Source organism: Drosophila rhopaloa, unplaced genomic scaffold, assembly GCF_018152115.1.
Source record: "Drosophila rhopaloa isolate 14029-0021.01 unplaced genomic scaffold, ASM1815211v1 contig_189, whole genome shotgun sequence".
NCBI lineage: Eukaryota > Metazoa > Arthropoda > Insecta > Diptera > Drosophilidae > Drosophila > Drosophila rhopaloa.
This window is the reverse complement of record NW_025335071.1, coordinates 300,865-324,276: the sequence shown is the minus strand read 5'-3', so window position 1 is coordinate 324,276 and position 23,412 is coordinate 300,865. Positions and strand designations below refer to the sequence as shown.

Below are 23,412 nucleotides of genomic sequence, written 5' to 3'. Positions count from 1 at the left end.
CCACAATTGCCTCTAACTTACGGACTATAGTGTGGCCCATTCGTGTTATATTAAATAACCAACATCGAATAATGATGCTGATGCTATCTTTACCCACATGTTCAGAAAATACCTTTCGCAAGTATATTCTCAGAAATATTTTACGTTAAAAATTGTGTTCATCGTTATTTAATCAATTCTAAGATATGGAAGAATACGCTCGAGAACCTTGCCCATATAGAATCGTAGACGATTGTGGAGGTGCTTTTGCTATGGGGTGCATTGGTGGTGGGGTGTTTCAAGCAATCAAAGGATTTCGTAATGCACCTTCTGGCATACACAGAAGATTGGTATGTACTGTTTTATTTCATGGTAAATTTTTAACGTATTATGTAAAAAGTCAGTAGAATATCATGGTCGGGGAGCATTGCAGTCTTTCCAACTTCATTTGAAAATTCGTTTATAATCTAATTTCTTTTAGATCGGAAGTACTATAGCAATAAAAACTCGCTCACCCGTTATCGCTGGTAATTTTGCTGTGTGGGGTGGTATGTTCAGTACCATTGACTGTACACTCGTCCACTTTCGAAAAAAAGAAGATCCATGGAACTCCATAATAAGCGGTGCTGCAACTGGGGGAATATTAGCTGCAAGAAATGGTACGGTTTGTAAATTGATGGAATTCATGTTCAGAGGTTACTTGTGGTTCGCAAGAGTTCAATTTTTTTTGCGGTATTAGCAAAAATGTTTTCAGTTCATAAGCTTTTAATACTTTTTCAACGACATCTAAGTTATAAAGAATCGTGCAATATTAAATTATTTTGTGATATCATTAAAAAATAGTTAAATACAGTGGCTCACAGCTTATTTGACCCACACCTAATTTTCAACATTAAACAGGTATAACTCCGGAACCATAAGAGATACCCATAAAAATAAAACGCAGAAAGGTTAACTGTTGTTTTAACTTCAAAAATATGTTTTAATTTATTTATTCTACCAAGGAACTTATTAATTAAACAATAAAAACTAAAGATACTGCCTTTTTCAACGTCACAGCTTATTTGACCCAGTTCATCAAATTAATTATAAAAAATTGCAAAAAAAATATTTTTTTAACTTTTAGTATTTGGTATGTCCGCCCTTTTGGTCCACAACCGACTTCAGTCGATTGGGAATAGATTCGACCAATTTTTTTTGTAGTTCCTGGGGTGATTTTAGCCCATTCTTCGAGCAAAGCCGTCTTCAAGTCATTTTTATTGGGAATATTGCGCTCCCGAATTTTTGAGTCCAGCAAAGCCCACAAATTCTCAATAACATTAAAATCGGGTGACTGAGCTGGAGATTTTATTATATTGGGACAATTATATCCCAGCCAATATTGAACAATACCCTACTTATGCTTTGGGTCATTGTCTTGGTGGAACCGAAAACCCTGTTTTATTCCCAATTTCTCAGCACTTTGGAGTAAATTATCCTTAAGGATATTAAGATAAACATTTTTATCCATTGTGATTTCAATAAATTTAAGGTTTCCGACTCCTGCTGCGGACTTACAGGCCCAAACCATAATGTGTCCGCCGTCATGCTTAACGGTGGGTTTTAGATGTTTGTCCTGTACCCTGTTTTATGGGTATCTCTGATGGTTCAGGAGTTATACCTGTTTAATGTTGAAAATTAGGTGTGGGTCAAATAAGCTGTGAGCCACTGTATGTGATTGTGTCCGAGAACACCATAAATATTGCCAGCAAAAAAATATTTATTTAAATATGTTTAAATAACGTTCGTAGCTTATATAACATAAAACGACAAAAACCAGTAGAAAGCTTAAATTAATAATTACTTTTTTTATTATTATACATAGGTACAACCCAAAAAAAATATTTTTTCGAAATAATTTAATAGATTAGTAAAGCAAAATGATGTCAATACGTATGTTTTCTTAACTATATTTTCTTATGATATCTTTTGTTTTCCTATTATTTAAATATGTTATTAAGAAATTAAGTTACACATGGTAAATGACGTCAGCGCTATGATATAAATATATACATATTATCGCCAAATGCGGCCACATCTTTAATAGGAATTATAGATATAATACATTTTCTTAAAATGGGTTAACAAAGCACCACGTTTACGCTTTTTTTTGTATTTGGTTCAAAATTTAGACAAAAATAGATAACAATATAAAGAAAGAACAAAATTGAACAACAAAAGTAATCAAAAATAAACATTAACGAACATTTCTTAAACAAAATTTACAAATTTTCATCAAACTTGCTGTGAGAAAGAAAAAAAAGTAAACTTAAAATTAAATGTAAATTACGTTTTAAAGCAAGAAAAATAATGTAATATATTTTGTAGAATGGTATGATGCTATTTTCGTAATATTTTTCGCACAATTTAATTTTAAGAAATTGACATAATTAGAAATACTGTTTATACTACGAATAAAAGCGGAAGAATGCCTGCAAACAAATATGTCATGTCATCTTAACAAAATATATTTCTCCACACTCACTAACATATTTTGTCGGCAAGGTATAACAATGTTTTTTTGCCGTGACTGACTGACTTCTTTTTGTTTAATTTATTGGTTTAATTTCAATTGTGTATAAGTCTGGTTAGTTTAATAAGAAATCAGACAAAATCTTAAATGAGAAATTTTGAAATTTGGTAACAAACATGCTTTAAAACATTTTTTTTAAAGCCTGCCGATTGGACGTTTATACGTTTTGGCTACCAAAAATCGGGTCAATTTCAATGTTTTTGTTTGCCTCATATGTGGTTTTTTATATCTTTGGGGTCCAATACAATTTAAAAAAAAATAAGAGAGAACGCTATAGTCGAGTGCCTCGACTATTAGATACCCGTTACTCAGCTAAACAACTTAATATAAATATGCCTTCTTGTATGTTTTTTTTTTTTTTTACATAATGTGGATTATAGTGACCACAGGAAAAAAGGACAAAAAGTTCAAATTATCAATTTGAATTCGGCGATCTCTTAGTGCTGGCAGCTTTACAGCACGAGCATAAGCACCAGCGCTGCTTTAGCGCAGGCAGCTTTTGACCTGCACCAGAAGCTGTGTTTATGTTTATGTTTTTGAGTGCAATAAATTGACTAGAAATATTAAACATACATACTTATATTGGCTAAACACATACATTCTTAAATAGTATTATGTATATTAAAGTCTAAATGTTTGCACAATACGAGTAACGGGTATAGCGAATAGCTTTCTTTGAAAGGAGTTATCTTTGCCCGGCAATTGCAACTGTGAACAATGTAAATACATACATATGTATATGCTTACATACATACACACATACGCCATTGTTTGACTCAGACCTCCAATTTGGCTACCTAGATTTGATTTGCATAGTTCTTGGGATATAGTTCGGTATTGGCAAATGAAAACCATCGCAATTTCCTTTAATAGAAATCCTTATCGAGAATTAACGTTGACTCTGTTGAGCACCTTGGCCAGCTGTTCCAAAGTCATCCGTTAGATGGCGCCATGAAAGGCTTAAGCGTTTAATGGGTTTTTGCGCGTTAGAGTGGGCGTGGCAAACTTTTATTAGGCCAATCGATATTTATTGACGAAACAAATACATATCAATTAAAATTTTCATAATATCATCAAAATTGTGGCCACAGCTTGTGGCTTGTGGGCGTCAGAGGGGGCATGGCCCATTTTGAAACAAACTTGCGGTGCGTATCTTCTGGCCTTTATAGTTTCCGAGATCTCTGCGTTCATACGGACAGACAGACAGACGGACATGGCTAGATCGACTCGGCTAGTGATCCTGAACAAGAATATATATACTTTATAGGGTCGGAAACGCTTCCTTCTACCTGTTACATACTTTTGCACGAATACAATATACCCTTTTACCCTACGAGTAACGGGTATAATGACAATTAGGGTGAAAAATGTAATAGAAATGTTTTAGCAATTGGATGGGACCGACCAAAATTGGTCCCTGTTGTATTGTTAAACCGCTGTTTGGCGGCACTAATAATATGTGCAATTATCTTTTTGTTTTTAGTAACTATTCAAAACAATTAAAGCTAAGAACAACTGCAGTTATACTTATTTTCATTGTAAACACTAGTATTTTACAGATAGGCGGTCAGCCTTACTAATGAAAAAATATAGTAAACTTTGCTTAAATTGAAAAAATTCATTTTTATGGAACAGCTGTTCATTTCGGATAGCATTTTAATTAATGAAGGAATACCAAAAGGAATAACAAAAATATATTAATCACGCTTTCAGCTAGTCTGTATTTTCTTTGAACGAGAAGAATGATGATGGGCACAGAATTAAAGCGCAAGCAAATGGTTGCTTCAATTAAATCAGCTTAAATCAGCGGGCATAAAGCTGTCTGGTGGGCCTATTATAGGGACTTGAAAATCCTTCCCTTAGTGCCTAGAACATACTCCCAAAATCGATCGGATATTTCGAGGTTCACTTTCGATATACCGACCCCCACCGAATCTTTATTCACTCTGTTTTGACTCTATTAACTATCGAAACAATCTCACTGTATTATTATACCCTTGCAGAGAGTATTATAATTTTGGTCAAAAGTGTGCAACGCAGTGAAGGAGACATCTTCGACCCTATAAATTATATATATTCTTGATCAGGATCGCGTCCTGAGTTGATATAAGCAAAGACCAATATAATCACTGAGATGCGTAACGCCCATACAATGGTTTTGCAATATGCAGCTCGTTTTTTGGTGGCGACGAAAATTCTGCTCTCTCCGCTCGCACAAAGTTGAGAGCGTAAAAATCTAAAAATAGAATTGCACGAATAAGGAAGTGCGTATGTGTGCGTATTTGTTCGTGAAGACGATTTTCGTCCAGAAATCATTTCTGGACTAAGAAACTAATTGTGTGTCAAAAGAACTTATATGATTAAACAGGATGATTATTTAAATTGCATTTATGTATAAATGGCAATGAAGCTTGATGTAAAACTTTTTTATATACCATAAATATTAATATCTGCATATTTAATTCATAGTTTCGTTTTACATATTTAAATGAAAGCTAAAAACATAACTTTTAATACAAAACATATAAAACTGCTTGATTAAATTTAAAAATATTTCAATAAAGTTTAATATATTTGAATATACTATGATTGTTAAACAAAAACAAAGCGAAGTTTATTTAAATTGAATATATTTAAAGGATATTTAATTAAATATATGTCGCTTTATTTTTTATCCATGGCTGTTTTTATTAACTTTAAAATGGAAATATTAAATTTAATTTTTATTCAAATATATTAAATTTTGATCTAATGACTTAAAATATTTAAAGTAAATACGAATAACATCATATCTAATATTATCAACCTGCACTTAAATCTATTCTTATTTACTCAAGCAGTTTTATATGTTTTGTGTTAAAAGGTATGTTTTTATAATTAATTTAAATATATAAAACGAAAAATTTAATTTAATATGCAGATATTCATTTTTATTTATCCATCGTTTTTTTTGTATACCTAATAAATATTTAAAGCTAATATTATTATTTTATAAAAAGTTTAAATATTTATAATAACACGAATTGAATGCTTAATTATAAAACTAAGCTACAGGATATCCTATTTATATTTAATACTAGCAAGGTGCCCGCAGCTTTGCTTGCGGTTGATAATTTTGAATGTAGATATGTCTGTATATTTTGCGGATAGATCTCCACATCTGTATATTCCTTATTCGCATTTATCTTAAAGCTGGAGTTCTTATTTAAAAGTAATAGAGTATTAACTATATAATTTAATGTAATTGAGGTTTTCTTTCTTTACACTTTCAGTTTTTAACTGAAACTAAAATGAATCCCCATTTCCACACCACCCGGACATAGGGGATACGACCCGTTTTTATTTAAGGTGGTTTCCCTAAATAGGCCTAGTCCACAATTAAAACATTTTAAATATATTCTTATTTTAAAACCTCTCTGTAAACAACATTCTTTGTTTGACGATCATGAGACAGGATCATAAGGATCTTTGCCGAGCTGACTCTTGAACAGGCCACATAAAATTGGCCGTGGGAGAAACACTCGTCCCTAAGGTCTAATCCAGCTACTTTCAAAGTCTGTCCTTGTGATTTCTTAATTGTTAACGCAAAACAAACCTTTACAGGAAACTATAAGCGTTTAAATTCAAAAGGTAAGTTAGATGACGTTAAGGGAATTCTTGGTATGAATACTGTCGCTCCCTTGGCGCAGCCAGTAAAAATAACGGCTTCAATAACAAATTTGTGAAGAGTTTTCACTTGCAATCTTGTTCCATTGCATAATTTTGGGGGTTTTAAGTTTCTTAATAACATAATTGGTGTTCCGATCTTAAGCGAAAGAATATGCAATGGGAGTCCAACTGGATTCTGCTTGTTAAGAAATTCTACAGGATAATGTACAGCATTTTCTGGCTCAGTAACAGAGTCTATTGATTTGTATGTAACTTCCTCTCCATTAAATGATTTTATTAGCTGATCATTAATTGAAGCAGCTCTGTCATTTCTTGAAGTTAAAATGGCTCGTTCTGATAACCAGTCCAATGACTTATGTAAGATTTCTGAAACCTCAGGAAAAATTTTAGAAGTAAGCTTTTCCAAAGTGCTTACTACAGAACCCAAGCTTGATGACAATTTTATTTTGCCCTCAAGCGCGGATAATCTCCATTTCCTATTTTAAGTAAAGTTTGGGCAAAATCACCGCCAGTTTCATCACCTAGTAAATGTACGCGCATATTTTTTGTAAGAGCCATTTTTTGCTGAATGCTGAATGGGCTTTCCGTCCTCCGGTTAAGAGCGTGGCCGCAATTCCTGAAGATGCAACAGCTAATGCAATTTTTTTATCTTGTCTAATTTTTGCCAATAGCAAATTTAAAAGAAACTTTTTCCAGTCCCACCAGGAGCATCCGTTTCCAGCGTCAATGCTGTCTAAGATTGTTTTATAACAGTTTTTTTTGTTCAAGAGTAAGGGAATTTTCCTCGTTTCTTACTTGAGCTTCATTGCATTCAAAATTTATTTCTCGCAAGTAATTAATGTTTTCCAAAAACTCTTTATCTCTAATTGCCTTGGGTAAACCATAACTTGATAAGACATCTCCGCCCATTGACAATATGAGATCTTCAATACAAATTAAACATTTATTAAAAACTTTTTCTATAAGTTCTGGATCTATATCGTCATCTATTTTAGATTTTAGTCTATACAATATATCTTCTGAAAGACTTTCCTTGTACTTATTCCAAAGAAGCATAGCATCAGATAACTGACAATGAGTTAACATAATTGCAAAGAGGTCACGCAATTTATTTGGAGACTGGCATAATGCTGCTTCTTCCAATGTGCAGTCCAAGAGCTTATCATCTTCTAGTAAGCATAAAGCTTTGCAAGCCAATTGGAATGTTTTATACAAAACACCATTTACTGTTTTTAAAAAAGAGAATGATGTTGGACCCCGAACTTCGTGAAGTAAAAGTCTTAAATAACATTCACTATTTTTTGCATGTATTGTATAAAAAAGTATTATCCTTTTTAACACCAGAAAACTCTGGTACATCTAAACCATTGGCACCTCAACATAAAGAAGTGTTTTTGCAAAGTGGTCAATTTTGCAATGATCGAAGAACGCTGTAAGCGTAGTTTTTGCCGGATTAGTTAGTTGATTAGCTAATTGATTGGGTTTATTTGGGTCAAAGTATATCCGCTGACCATTTTCCAAATGAACACTTAAATGAAAAATAGGGGGATATCTTTCATGTATTGTACTTATATATCGACCACTTTGGTACACATGGACCTCATCTTTAAGACTCTCGACTGCAACTGTTGCTTGGTCACTGCCCTTGTTAACATATTTACAAATGTATTTAATAGACTTTACTGAGTTGCAATGTTCCACATTTATATGAGCTCCGAAGGTCCGCAAAAGCACGGAATTGTATGACACAACCCAACGATTATCTACAGTTATACCATTAATTTTAACAGTAAGCCCCCCAACCATTGGGGATCTACGCCGATATTGGGTATAACAATCATTTCCTGTAATAGTTTCCTTAAAAAACTTTTTAGGAAATTTTTTTTGTGCATTTACCTTCTTTCATACATGGCGAATTAATATTTAATACACCACATGGCCCATGTATCATGTTAGTCTTAACAATCTCATGCAGCAAAGGATCCATTTGTAAATCAGGAATTTCTGCACAAATGTAAGAATTGATTTGATTAGGCATAATTTTAATCTTTAACCATATAAGTATGTGTACGTGGGGGAGACCACGTTTTTGCCATTCAATAGAATACATGAAGCACTGAACTTCCCCAAATAACCAACCGTTAATCAACAACGCCATTAAAGCCTTAACCTTCAAATGAAAAACTCGTGATATGATGTCATGTCGATCTTGAGGCTTTTGGCCTGGAAATAACTCATTTGTTATATCCTCCCATTTTGGGTTACATGTAAATGTAATAAAAAGATCAGGACGACCATAATGCCGAACATAAGTCATGGCATCTTGTGTCTTTTCATGCATACATCGAGGTGAACCTGTAAAAGTAGATGGCAAAATAATCATTTGACCAAGTTGAGCCACATCCGCATCACCCCTACCAATAGCGTCTTGAAGATGAATATAACTTTCTGCACTCAACTTTTTTTGATTTGCTCTTTTTAGATAAATATTTTTAATAGGGTCACGATGAGGTATATTTACTGAATAACCGTCCTCTCCGTAGCAAAAAAGTAATCGATATTATAGGCAGTCATACGATCGATGAAGTTCGCAGATTCGTTTAAGTTTGTTATTATGACTCTCAATAACAATGTCTTGATTTTGAAATTGTTGGTTAACTAATACCAATGCTACTTCATTTGTTTAATTTTAAGTTTTAAAAATAAATCAAGATCAGCCGCCGCTCAATTATTGTAGTAAACAGAGTCAGAGAGAGAGAGAGAGACAGTGCGAGAGAATGCATTCGGTGTTCAATGCTTGTGTATAATTTGTTGGAATAATTATTCCTACTTTAGGCTAATGTAACTTTTTTTAGAATTCATTTAGAGCTTCAGTAAAACTACCATATGAATCCTTAAAGTATCAGGATTCCCTCGATAAATTTTCATATTGCTAGTTGACTTAGATCAGTGTTTTTTTGCCGTTAAAAAAAAATAAGAAAGATTCTTAGATTTTCAAAAATCGATAAAAAATAGTAAACATTAAAATATTCAATATTAAATTAAATAGAATCTTTATTATGTAGAGGATTAAATTTTGGCCAAAAATCGCATCGATTGATTAACGCGTTTAGCGTCCAAATTTTTTTATAGAAATTGGGGGTTTTTTGCCACTGGAAGAAAATGGGGGCATGTTTGTGGCCAAAATAAATCTTAGCAAATCAGTTTAGTGTTATAAGAATTGAATGGTAAAAAATTTTAATAGGGTAATTTAATTAGTTTAGGCTGTGCGTTGATTCTTAGTTTTCAATGAACAGTTTTAATAAGTACATACAGTACGCGCAAACCTTTTTTGTTTCCCCTTTGGGTTTCTCATTGAGCGCACGCTCGCTGGCTTTTGGGCAGAGAGCGAAAAGCCAGTTGAAAAGCCAGCACAAAAAATTCGTGTGCAAAAAAATCGTATGGCGTTACGCATCTTGGAGTTTATATTGGTCTTTGATATAAGCATGTCCGTCTGTCTGCCTATCCGTCTGTCTGCCTGTCCGTCTGTCTGCCTGTCCGTCTGTCTGTTTCTACGCGAACTAGTCTCTCAGTATTAAAGATATCGAATTGAAACTTTGCACACACCCTTCTTTCCTTTGCACGCAGTATATAAGTCGGAACGGGCCGATCCCGGGCCGACTATATCCTATAGCTGCGATATAACTGAACGATTGGAAATGCCATAACTTTGGTGTTTGTAAAGTTAGGAAGTTGGGATCAATCCGACCCACCAATTTTCATAATGATCGGCCGACTATATTTTATAGCTGCTATATAACTAAACGATTGGAAATGCCATAACTTTGGTGTTTTTAAAGTTAGGAAGGTGGGATATTTTAGGAGTATTAAGATTGCATCATATGAATAATTTTGGAGATTATAATTTACAGAATATTCTGCAAGGGTATATCAACTTTGGCTCCGCCCGAAGCTAGCATTCCTTTCTTGTTTTAAATTGAATCGGTATGCTAAAATATATCCGTATGGGTTTCGTGTGTCACCTGAAATGTAAAAAAGACAAGAAAACGGCTCTATGAGCGACGGCTCTATAGGAAGGATACATAGTCATGCTTCCTTATTCTTTCACCATTTGGCTTGTTTTATCGTAGAACAAAAATTTTTCAATTCACAGCTGCCATACAGAAAGACCCGGACAAACCTGGTGGACACAGGATATTTGTTTATAAAATGGTTCATTTTCAGAAAGTACAAGACTAATTTTATTAAAAAACTTAGCTTACTTCTACGCAAATGTCAGGTTCAAAAGTACTTAATGCTAATAATATTTCTCTTATTTTGTATGTGGTGTCCTGGCATATGCATTGCCTTGTATAGGGCTCGAATTATGCACGAAATCGTAGTGTCAGTCAATTTCATGCGCCGCACAGAGACTCAGTTTGGATTTATTCTTGCAAAACTCATATCCTTTGAACCAAAGAACATAATTTAATAATTTAAATGGCATTTGACCATTTGGGGCTTTTACTTAGGAATATCCAAATATCATAGTTCGTGGAAATTTAAAATAGTTGAATTTTGTGTTCTTTTGTTCAACCTATAAAATAAGTTTGTCTATCGTGTACCTGCTACCTAGACACAGATCAAACTATACAATTTTTTGTATTCGATATCATAAGTCAATAGTTTTTGATAAGATTTTTTTTTGATTACAGGCGCAGCTGGAACTTTCCAAATATCAAATAGATTAATCAGCTAACGTTTTATAAAGTGTGAACAAATATTATTGTTTTTTTTATTATCCATCAAAGTTTAAAAATAGCGAAAAATTGACAGTTTGTCAAAATCAATTTACACGAAGAACCACAAAGCAAACAGTACTTTTTGTTTATACACTAACAAAACACAATAGTGAACCAAAAAAAAACTAATTTTCAAGATATTATTTCTAATTTATCTCAAAATTTTCAAGAAAATAACTAATAAACGTAGGAGTACGCCTATAAAAAGTCATAACGTTTCATTTAAGGTAGTTCAACTTTAAAAGGTTGTATCCACACCATTCATGAAAATAATCAATATCTGACTGTAAGTTAAATCCCGACGCTATATCATTATATGATAAACATAGCTTAACATCATCAGCATACATTAGTACACGAGAATGTGTTATGATAGAGGGAATATCGTTGATAAACAAAGTAAACAGCAAAGGGCCCAGGTGACTTCCCTGAGGGACTCCAGATGTCACGTAGATCAATTTTGAAACAGAATTCTTGAATATAACTCTCTGAGTCCTACCATTCAAGTAACTTGAAATCCAAGTTAATAGATTACCAGGAAACCCAAGCAGATCTAATTTGAATAAGAGAAGAGAGTGGTTGACGGAGTCAAAGGCCTTACTAAAATCTGAATATATAACGTCAGTCTGCATTTTTTTCTGAAATTCATTTATTACAATAGATGACAATTCAAGAAGGTTGGTGGTGGTCGATCTTCGCTTAACAAAACCATGCTGACACGGTGATATAAGCGAGGAACATAAATGTCGCAAATGAGAAGTGATAATACGTTCAAATGCTTTAGGAATTGCCGACAATTTGGAAATACCTCTATAATTCTTGGCATCAGCCTTCGCACCCTTTTTATGAAGTGGAATAATAAAAGAGTCCTTCCAGATAGTAGGAAAAATTGATGATGAAATAGACAAATTAAAAAGTTTAAGAATCGGTTTAGAAATGGTTGACGCACAAAACTTAAGCACACATCCAGGAAGTCCATCTGGACCGGGAGAATAAGTCGGCGTTGTTGTTTCTAAATCTATTAAGAGAGAGTTTTCAGTAATTAAAGGGGTAAAAATACAATTTGCCCTATTTAAGAGATTAGGGTAGTTAGAATTTGACCAAGCTGTCAAACTATAAGTGGTTTGGAAAAACTCAGCAAATAAATCAGCAATGTCGGAATCCGTCGATGCCTCCGTTGAGTTTAGACGTCCCGATGAAGGCAATGCCGATGACTTACGCTTGGCATTAACAAAGTTGAAAAACTGTTTCGGATCATTTGAAAATTCAAATTTACATCGATTTAGATACATAGAATAGCAATGACTGTTGAGAACATTAAAATCCGATCGAGCCACTACATATTTCGAAAAATCTGATGGCTTACCCGATTTTTTATACTTTTTATAAGTATTTGATTTAAGGTTTTTAAGTCTTTGAAGCGCATTGGTAAACCAAGGAGGCCTGTTTAGGTTTAAAAGAAACCTATCAGGAACGCATTCATTAAAAAAAGTATTTAACGTTATATATAATAGTTCAGTGGCACTTTCAATGTCTGTACAATTGTACAAGTCTGTGCAATAGTCACATTTACGAAGTCACATTTACGAAAACATCTCATTTTAGTTGGGGGCACTAAAGGAGAGAGGGTATCCGAGCAACAATTCCATTGTTGGATGATATCGGTCTTCAGGTACAACAAGAGCGTCAATTCTACATACCGTCACCTCGGACGGGTCTGAAACAAAAACAAGATCTAATTGTCTATTTAAAGAATTTCGAATAAAGCTTACTTGCTGTAACGATAATTCTAAAAGGCCATCTACAAAATCATGGGCGGATAAAGGTATAGCGACAAGTGAGTCAGGGGGAGGAGACCAAGAAATATCAGGTAGATTAAAGTCACCCAAAACAATCAAAAGGACTCTGTTAGAAAGAAGGGTTAGTACGGATTTTATTGCGGACAGATGGTGCTCATAAATTACTAGATCAGAGCCAGGTGGAATATAGGAACATTTAACAAAAATAAATAAAGATTGCAAGGAAACTTTCACACTTACAAATTCAATTTCGTTTGGGATATGAGTGAGAATTCTTTCGGATGTTAGGCTAGAGGTAACGGCAATCAGTACACCGCCCCCCCTACGTAAGGGGCGATCGGTCCTATAAGTATTAAAGTTATTTGACAGAACTTCAGAGTCAGATATCTCTGGTTTTAGCCAAGTTTCCGTAAAAGCCAAAATATCTTCGGTGAATGCAGAGGAGTCGGCATAAAGCTTGTGTAGCTTCATATTTAGTCCCCTAACATTTTGATACGTGGAAGGCCTGTTATTTGTTCTCGGTTTATTTGGAACAAATTCTTTAATTACTAAATCATCATTAAGCCAAAAACTTTCAGAAAGTAACACATAAAACACATCAGGCGGAGCAAATATTTTAAAAGACGATATCCTACGAGCGTAAGAAAATCGAAATTGTTCAACTGCAATATCCTCGGATGGGAATTTTTCACGTATAAATTCCAAAACATCCTCAGATGTGGTATCTGGGGTGAATCTAGAAACAAATAATTGCTTCCTTTGTGGAACAACTGAAAGTTTCTTACGCCCCCCAGCAGTAGTCTGAACCACACTGGGCTGAGAACCAGGAACGGTGCCTACTGTACCTGAAGGTACGGTCGGCAACGAATTCTTTGACTTAGCCAGTACTGTAGATTTTATTCTGGAAACAGAGGTTTCACCCGAACTAGCTGTATCCATAGGCACAGTTGGTTCATTTACCCCTGTGTCAACAGAAACTGTTGCTACCAAGTTCGGATTTGGGGTGGATTCCACAATCATATTAACGGCGGTTAAACTGGCTTTTTTACGTTTAGGCGACTCGGTTAATAATTTTTTATTATTAAACTGGGCACAGACGGAATTGAACCCCTCATTGTGTTGTTTAAAAGCTCCTGAGATATTCCATAGGCTGTCTCGAGTCTGCTTCATAAAGCCGCTCATCTCAACTACCATTTCCTTGCAGGACCCACATGACCACATGAGACCAGAATTAAGATCAATGAAATCTTTGACTCTGCCAGTAAATCCTGCACATTTAACGTGCATCATCGAATCGTAGAGCCAGCAAAAAATAAAAGGGTCTTTAGTTGAAGACGCAAGAGTACAATTTTTTTTAGAACAGACAAGAGCCATTGTAAGTTTAAAGCAAATAAAATAATAAGAATATGAAAAATACCTCAAAGTAAATTTGGCACAGGGATCAAATCCAAAAACCACAAGGGGACAAAACACGAAAAAAGTAAGAGCGCGAGATCACGAATTAAATCGAATAAAGAGAGCACGAGAGAATAAATCTTATATCGACTGAGCGTGGCTTGTGCAACACAACAACTATAATCAATAAACAAATGCAATGTAAAGCATGCAAGAGAGAGAGAGAGTTAGAGAAATAAACGAAAAAGTCTACCAGAAGTTCATAGAAAGTAAATTACAGTTATAAAATAGAGCGGGAGAGATTGAGAGGGAGTAAAAGAGTTCTAGCAAGTATAGAGAGCGTAAATTACACTAACAAAGCTACAAGATTAAACAAATCTAAATAGAAATGTTAAAACAATTATAAACACATACCCGTTTACTGGGAGATCTATTTAAAATTTCTAACAAGGATATTAAGTTATGCTTTGTAAATAAATAAACACAAAACACTCGCACAAAATCACTGAAAAAATACAAAAACTCAGAGCACAAAGGTAAACACAACTGTTCACAAGCGACGCTAAGAAAATTTTTTGGTAGGTCGGATTAATTGGCGAAATATAAAACCCATAAAAAATCCCAACTTCCTAACTTTAAAAACACCAAAGTCATGGCATTTCCGATCGTTCAGGTTTATGGCAGCAATAGGATAATAATTTTTGCAGAGGGTATTATAATTTTGGTCAAAAGTGTGCAACGCAGTGAAGGAGACATCTCCGACCATATAAAGTATATATATTCTTGATCAGGATCACCTCCTGAGTTGATATAGCCATGTCCGTCTGTCTGTCCGTCTGTCTGTTTCTACGCAAACTAGTCTCTCAGTTTTAAAGATATCGAACTGAAACTTTGCACACACCCTTCTTTCCTTTGCACGCAGTATATATGTCGGAACGGCCGGGATCGGCCGGGATCGGCCGACTATATCCTATAGCTGTCATATAACTGATTGATCGGAAATGCCATAACTTTGGTGTTTGTAAAGTTAGGAAGCTGGGATTTTCTATGGGTTTTATATTTGGTTAATCAATCCGACCTACCAAATTTCATAAGGATCGGCCGACTATATCTCAGCTGCCATATAACTGATTTATCGGAAATGCCATAACTTTGGTGTTTGTTAAGTTAGGAAGTTGGGATTTTCTATGGGTTTTATTTTTGGCCAATAAATCTGACCTATTAAATTTCATAAGGATCGGCCGACTATATCCTATAGCTGTCATATAACTGATTGATCGGAAATGCCATAACTTTGGTGTTTGTAAAGTTAGGAAGCTGGGATTTTCTATGGGTTTTATATTTTGTTAATCAATCCGACCTACCAAATTTCATAAGGATCGGCCGACTATATCTCATAGCTGCCATATAACTGATTTATCGGAAATGCCATAACTTTGGTGTTTGTTAAGTTAGGAAGTTGGGATTTTCTATGGGTTTTATTTTTGGCCAATAAATCTGACCTATTAAATTTCATAAGGATCGGCCGACTATATCCTATAGCTGTCATATAACTGATTGATCGGATATGCCATAACTTTCGTGTTTGTAAAGTTAGGAAGTTGGGATTTTCTATGGGTTTTATATTTGCCCAATCAATCCGACTTACCAAATGCCATAACTTTGGTGTTTTTAAAGTTAGGAAATTGGGATTTTTTATGGGTTTTATTTTTAGCCAATCAACCCGACTTATCAAATTTTATAAGTATCGGCCGACTATATCCTATAGCTGCCATATAACTGAACGATTGGAAATGCAATAACTTTGGTGTTTTTAAAGTTAGGAAGTTGGGATTTTTTATGAGTATTAAGAATGCATCATATGAATAATTTTGGAGAATATAATTAACAGAGTATTCTGCAAGGGTATATCAACTTCGGCTCCGCCCGAAGTTAGCTTTCCTTTCTTGTTAGAATTTTTTTTCTTTAAATTAGGAATTCTGCCCTAAAAAATAGAAAAATTTTCTTAAATTAACCTTAAAAATTCGATAACCCGAAAAAATAGAAATGCTTTCTAAAACATAGAAATATTTTCTTAAATATAGAAATATTTTCTACAAAATAAAAATGAACATAGGAAACATTTTCTAAAATGACCATAAAATTGTTCTAACCCTGTCCGAGTAGCCTAGGGGTTAGAACGTCTGACCAGAAATCTTAGCACCGCAAGTTCAATTTCAGCTGCCGAAATTTTTTTTTTTATTTGTGTTATAAACACAGATGAGAAGTAATGCTTAGAACGACTAAAGGTTTTACCCTTTATTGAAAAGTAATTAAAATATTTTTTGTCATATGAAATATCATCTTAGAAAATTTATTTTAAACATTTCGATTTTCACAGTTCCGACTTAACGAGTTATAAAAACTTTTTTAAACTAATATTTTTCGCAAACGCCCCATCATGTAGTCTTTGGTTTGCCGTGCGTTCCTCGCGCGTGACCGTGACTCCATTCAATGTCTTTGAACTCACGCTCGGGAGACCTGTGTTCGAATCCCACCGACGGACAAATAAAATTATAATTTTTTTCGGATAAGATACTTATTGGATTTTACTTGTAAGAACTGAAATAAATCATAATTGTACTCAATTTCTCTCTCTCTCTTCCCCACAGAATTACAGTTGAAATCGATATTTGCAATTCGTTAGTGCAATACTAATACAAACTTTGTGACTTTTTACACTTACATAAATATACATAAGTCCTGATTTAAAAATGACATCATGTAGGCACATTTTTTCTAATTTTTAGAAAAAATACCCTAAAATTTATGGTTAGATGCCCTACTTTTAAGAAATATTTTTCTATTAATTAGAAAAGTTTTTCTTGTTTTTAGGGCCTTTTGCCTTAGATTTTAGAAAAGAACGCCCTTAATTTTAGAAAAATGTACCCTAAAATTTAAGGTGCGATGCCTTTGAAGACAAAAATGAGGAGAATTTCTTGTTTTCAGTTATTAACAGTCAACCGACGATTTTTGAGCACTAATTCCTTCACTTCATTGACGTCTTGGTCATCTGCTGACGTCGATGGTCGTCCGGAGCGCTCCAAGTCATCGACACGTTCCCGACCCTCTTTGAAGTCTTTGTACCACTTAAAAACATTTTTCTGGGACATGGTAGAATCGCCAAAGGCCTTTCGGAACATCCTCATCGTTTCCGCATCCGAAATTTCATTCCGCAAACAAAATTTGATGGCACTTCTCTGCTCAATTAAATCAGACATTGTAAAAATCGAAAAATGCACTCTTGCACTATTTAGTGTTCAGCCCGCGAATTTTAAATTGAAAATTCACCTTACTTTTTGCCCACAGTAGTACTCCAGAGGGTATTATAATTTCAGTAAAAAATTTGAAACGCAGAAAAAGAGACATTTCCTACCCTATAAAGTATATATATTCTTGATCAGCATCACCAGGAGAGTCGATCTAGCCATGTCCGTCCGTTTCTACGTAAACTAGTCCTTCAGTTTTTAAGCTATCTGTCTGAAACTTTCCCAAAAGTTTCATTTTTATTGCAGGTAGTCGGAACGAGCCGGATCAGATGACTATATCATACGGCTCTCATAAAAACAATCGGAAAAAATTTTTTAAAAAATATAACTTTGTTGTTATACCCTTGCAGAGGGTATTACAATTTTAGTAAAAAGATTGCAACGCAGTGAAGGAGACATTTCCGACCCTATAAAGTATATATATTCTTGATCAGTATCACCAAGAGAGTCGATCTAGCCATGTCAATCTGTTCGTTTCTACGCAAACTAGTCCCTCAGTTTTAAAGCTATCTGCTTGAAACTTTCCTAAAAGTTGTCTTTCTATTGGATCGGTCGACTATATAATATAGCTCCCATAGGAACAATCGGAAAAAAGTATTTAAAAAAATTATAACCTTGTTGTTTTTAATTATTTTTTTTGTTCTTTGGGGTTTGGTAATATTTAAATATTATGGAATTACGGTTTTAATTAAATAAAATCGGACAACAATATCATATAGCTGCCATAGAAACGATGGCAAAATGCTGCGCAAAATCGACATAGCTTTATTGTTTTTAGTAATAGAGGCATAGAAATCGAAATGAGAGAGATGAAAATTTTTCTGCGTGAATTTTCCAATCTTATTGGCTTAACAGTAAGAGTTCGCGCACCTAAAATAGTGTAATGACCCAGATCGGAAGAACTATAGAATACAAAAAGGACTATCAAAATTGGGAAGTTATTTCCAACGAACGCTTATTCGCCGAAAAGAAAAAAGCGTAATTGCTAACACACATTTGAGTTTGTAAAAAATTTATTTGGTAGCGACAATTTGACTAACAGACATTTGGACCAACAGAAATGACTGAAAAACTAACGGAGCACTTCAAGCAGAAGCGTCTTGTTGTTGCTGATCAATATAAATTTTTCAAACGTGAGATGCGGGACTCTTAAAGACAAGGAATGTGTCGCCGATCTACGTGCTATTGCTCATGAGTGTGTTTTAACAACGCAAAACTTGAATGTGCATACATTTGGCCAACAAAAAATCACTGTACTGGGTGAACTGAACACTGGCATAAAATTTGCAAATGTAGTGTTAATCGTGGCTAATGTACAGAATTCAAACAATCTGTTCGGCTTAGATTTGTTTATTTAAGACGTTTAATTTGACAAATTTCTACCGCTAATTTGAGCAGCGAACTCCAAAGACGGATCTTCTAGAAAGGTAGATGGAAGTATTTGAGCCATCAATCAGTACAATAAAAAACTTTACGGCAAGTATTTACCTAAAACATAATTCCGTACCAATATTCTACAAAAGCAGTAAAATTCCGTTTGCCCAATTGGAATTCAGCGTCTCTCAAAAGCATGTATTAGCAACTGGGCATCGCCAATATCATTAACACCAAAGACAAGTGAAGCACTGTGAATTTGTGGAGATTTCAAGCAAGTTGACAATTCCCAATTGGACATTGAGTAATATCTTTTGCCTGCTGTAAGTGTTTGTTAGATAAAATTTGTCATGGCACACAATTTTCCAAAATTTACCTGAAAGTCGCTTATTTACAAATGGAGTTAGACGAAGCAGCGAAAGAAATTATGGTTGTCAGTAAACATGGCCTTGGGTATTTTTCATTAGCAACGTTTACAATGTGAATAAACAAATTCAAAGAAAAATTTTTCCTCAGAATTTAATTTATAGACATTAAAAAAATATGTGGATCCACTTTGTAGATAATTAATTAAGCAAAAACAAGGTTAATTTTTATACCCTTGCAGAGGGTATTATAATTTTGGTCAAAAGTGTGCAACGCAGTGAAGGAGACATCTCCGACCCTATAAAGTATATATATTCTTGATCAGGATCACCTCCTGAGTTGATATAGCCATGTCCGTCTGTCCGTCTGTCTGTCCGTCTGTCTGTTTCTACGCGAACTAGTCTCTCAGTTTTAAAGATATCGAATTCAAACTTTGCACACACCCTTCTTTCCTTTGCACGCAGTATATAAGTCGGAACGACCGGGATCGGCCGACTATATCCTATAGCTGCCATATAACTGATTAATCGGAAATGCCATAACTCTGCTGTTTGTTAAGTTAGGAAGTTGGGACTTTCTATGGGTTTTATATTTGGCCAATCAATACGACGTACCAAATTTCATAAGGATCGGCCGACTATATCCTATAGCTGCTATATAACTGATTGATCGGAAATGCCATAACTTTGGTGTTTGTAAAGTTAGAAAGTTGGGATTTTCTATGGGTTTTATTTTTGCCCAATCAATCCGACATATCAAATTTCATAAGGATCGGCCGACTATATTCTATAGCTGCCATATAACTGAACGATTGGAAATGCCATAACTTTGGTGTTTTTAAAGTTAGGAAGTTGGGATTTTTTATGAGTATTAAGAATGCATCATATGAATAATTTTGGAGAATATAATTTGCAGAATATTCTGCAAGGGTATTTCAACTTCGGCTCCGCCCGAAGTTAGCTTTCCTTTCTTGTTACGTTTCAAATCCGCAGCAAGAGTTTCATTAAAAATTTGTTTAATTTAAAAGAGTAAATTGAATAATTTTGTCATACAAATTGATTAGTGTGAAGTGTTAACACTAATTAACTTGTATGAAAAAATGTCATTCAGTATTAGCAAACGAGTAGAAAGTGATGAATTTTTTAATTAAAAGGTCCTTAGAACATTGATCTGGCATAAAAACAAATTGGCCCAAAACTCAAAAAAAATAACCAATAATGGTCGTTGTACTTGGCTCCTCTTCCGCAGTATAATTTATTTTAATTTCGAAAAACTGCATCATAGAGCTGCAAAATTGTTTTTCCTTGTATTAATCGAGAAACAATGTTTTTACAATTTCATCGATACCGTTCTTAATTTTAAGAAAGAATCGGAAATCGGTATCACATAATTTAGTCGTTTTATAAAGAAATAAAATGTTTATAAAAGCTGCAAGTTTGATTCATTTTCTTTTATTTAATTAATTATATTTTTAGTGCAACTCTTCTTTTAAAGTCCCTTTATATCAAACATTCTGCAAATTACATTTTACATGATATGACGAAAAAAATCATATTAAATGATGTATAACAAAGCTAAAAGCCAATATTTATACTTGAAAACATAAAAAGTAAAAAAATATTTCTTGCAATAATAATAAACTTTTTATAAACGTTTATAAACGCCACCAAGGGTGGCGTTAATGATTAATCTCGAAACTCTTCACCCACAAAATTTGTGTGCAGCCATTAAAAATGTGAATCTAACAAAAAAGAGTTGGAATGGGAAACATTTTTATTTATCTCCTTGTCAATCCTTTTAAATTAAAGTACTGACGAGAATGTATTAATATTGTAATGTCACCATCGATACCATTTTTTGTCCATGGCACCTTAAAATGGTTTTAATCTTATTATTTTAAAAGCTTAAACTTTGCATGAATCAAATTAAAAGCCAACTTTAATAAAAACATCCAATATATAATATAAATATATTTAATATTTGTTAATGAAAATTTGTATTTAATTGTAGGTGTTCCAGCTATGGCAGGTAGTGCTATAATAGGAGGCGTACTCTTGGCTCTTATTGAAGGTGTTGGAATATTATTTACTAGAATATCTGCCGATCAGTTCAGAAATCCGGTACCTCCAGCAGAAGACCCTGCGGCTCTTGGAGATTCGGGAAGTAATTTTTCGTTTGGATCCAATTCTAATCAAAAACATTATCAATAAAATAATAGCCATATAAAAAAGAAAAAAATGTGTTGTATCTTCAAAATTTTTCTTCGGATTCTTAAAGATTTGAGAAATATATTTATAATCCTTAAATGAGCTGATACACTATTTGCAAAATTATATTATCCATGTTGCAAAAGCTTTTAGCCAATCTCAAGCTATAATATTAATTTTTGACGTAAAACGTTTTTACTTAACCCTCTAAGACGCAAGCCTGCCTGAAGGCCCGAATTTTTTACCTGCGAAAAAACATATGGTTTGTGTATACCGAAAGATAAGTCCCGTTAGAATCTTCGGAGAGCTTTCAAAGCTAAGACTCATAATTTTGTGTGCTTTTTATCAACCGCTAAAAATTATTTCATCGATTGAAAAGCTTTTAGTTTATTTGTTAAGGCCAAAAACGTAATACGTGCCTTCAGGCAGGCTTTCGTCTTAGAGGGTTAAATTGGACTGAGCAAAAAAAGGAGGATTCGCCAATTAAGACTTGCTAGTTTTTGTAATCTCTCAAAGATCTTGCAGATTCTGTATGGTGAACAAATTTAGAATAACTTAAAAGGAATTCTAAAATAATCAGAATTTACGAAACCTCCCAACTAAGCCACCTCGTGCTACCCTGGATGTCGGCCAATCAGTGATCAGTGGCCGCACTAAAACCAGCAAATTTACAAATGAAAGGAATAGAAAAGCCCGGGACATCCGACAGGGGTAATTGTCAAAGAATATACACAACATGAACAACAGGCAAATAATGAAGTACATAATATTAACTGGGAAACACATTTGTGGGGCAGATCCTCGAAGTCTAAGAGGGATACCTAAATCTTCAGCTTTACCGACCAAAAAGATTTACATAATATTCGTATTGCATTTTAACGAATTTTTCCAACGGATGATAGGAATAGATATCCTACAACAAAGTAACGCAGTTCTTCTTCTATTCCAAAACTCCAGTTACAAACAATCTTCGGCAATGCAAAAATACATCAAAGACAGATTGTGGCCACGGGAATACACGTAATCGACGAGGAGTCAAAAATAATCGTCCGATTAAAAGTCACGGTCACTGATGGCACATTTTTGTGGGCTTATACGAAGCAAAAGATGGGTATAGTTCCATGGAAAGCATGAACTAATCCAACTTAAAACAAAACTTATCCCGAATAAAGATAAAAGAGTTTTAAAACTCCGATTACTTGGTAGCTATACCTACAATTAATCACATTACCGAAGAGGAAAATTACAACTCAAATGGTTTCAAACTTCTAAAGACAGTGCATCGAAACGACGAAGGAAGTGGAGAAGTAAAAAAAATATAAAGAAATTCACAAATTTATTCTACCAAGAGACAGACCATCTTACTTTCAAAGATCTTGTAAAACATGTGTGTATATTAAGTTCAATAACGAAAACCCAATTCGTTTTAGTCATAGCCATATAGAATCGGAGGAAGTAATTAGACAAATTAACGAGATGCTAGAACAAGGCGTGATCAGACATAGCCACAGACATCAAAAAAAGAAAGCAATAAAATATAAATACCGAATGTCGAACATAAATGTGGTATTATATAAGATCGGGAGAGAAAAATATCTTACAGCTCTAGATTTAGAAAGCGGTTAACATCAGATAGAAATAAGGCCCAAATACAGGGAAAAGACCGCGGGCACTTTGAATTTATTCAATTGCCATTCGGACTGACCAATGACCCAGCCACTTTTCAAAGAGAAATGCACAACGTCCTAGCTAATCTAAATGACAAATGCTGCCTACACACATGACCCACTTAGGAAGGATTTTTGAGAAGTTATCAAAGGAAAGACTCAAACTACAACCTAAGAAATCTAAGGAAATGTGGTAACGGGCGATGGCGCCCGACTTAACCCAAAGAAGATAGCAGCATTTAAAGCATTTCCTATACCAAATTAAATCCTTTCTCGGACTATTGGGATATGCAAA

The 23,412-nt window shown here is 34.1% G+C and overlaps 1 protein-coding gene across 1 annotated transcript; it reads left to right on the top strand.

Moving 5' to 3' along the window:
* Positions 1-33: 33 nt before the first annotated feature.
* Positions 34-21,559, top strand: LOC108042524 (mitochondrial import inner membrane translocase subunit Tim17-B). Its single transcript, XM_044459277.1, has 4 exons — positions 34-121; positions 184-329; positions 461-638; positions 21,254-21,559. The coding sequence occupies exons 2-4, from the start codon at positions 186-188 to the stop codon at positions 21,451-21,453; spliced, it is 522 nt and encodes a 173-aa protein (XP_044315212.1). The 5' UTR covers positions 34-121; positions 184-185; the 3' UTR covers positions 21,454-21,559.
* The last annotated feature ends 1,853 nt before the right edge of the window (positions 21,560-23,412 follow it).

What these genes read in the sequence shown, in the direction of transcription:
- LOC108042524 (XM_044459277.1), top strand. Translation starts at nt 186, where the DNA reads ATGGAAGAATACGCTCGAGAACCTTGCCCATATAGAATCGTAGACGAT. An exon ending in CTGGCATACACAGAAGATTG is followed by an intron (nt 330 to 460) that starts GTATGTACTGTT and finishes AATTTCTTTTAG; the next exon opens with ATCGGAAGTACTATAGCAAT. An exon ending in AATATTAGCTGCAAGAAATG is followed by an intron (nt 639 to 21,253) that starts GTACGGTTTGTA and finishes ATTTAATTGTAG; the next exon opens with GTGTTCCAGCTATGGCAGGT.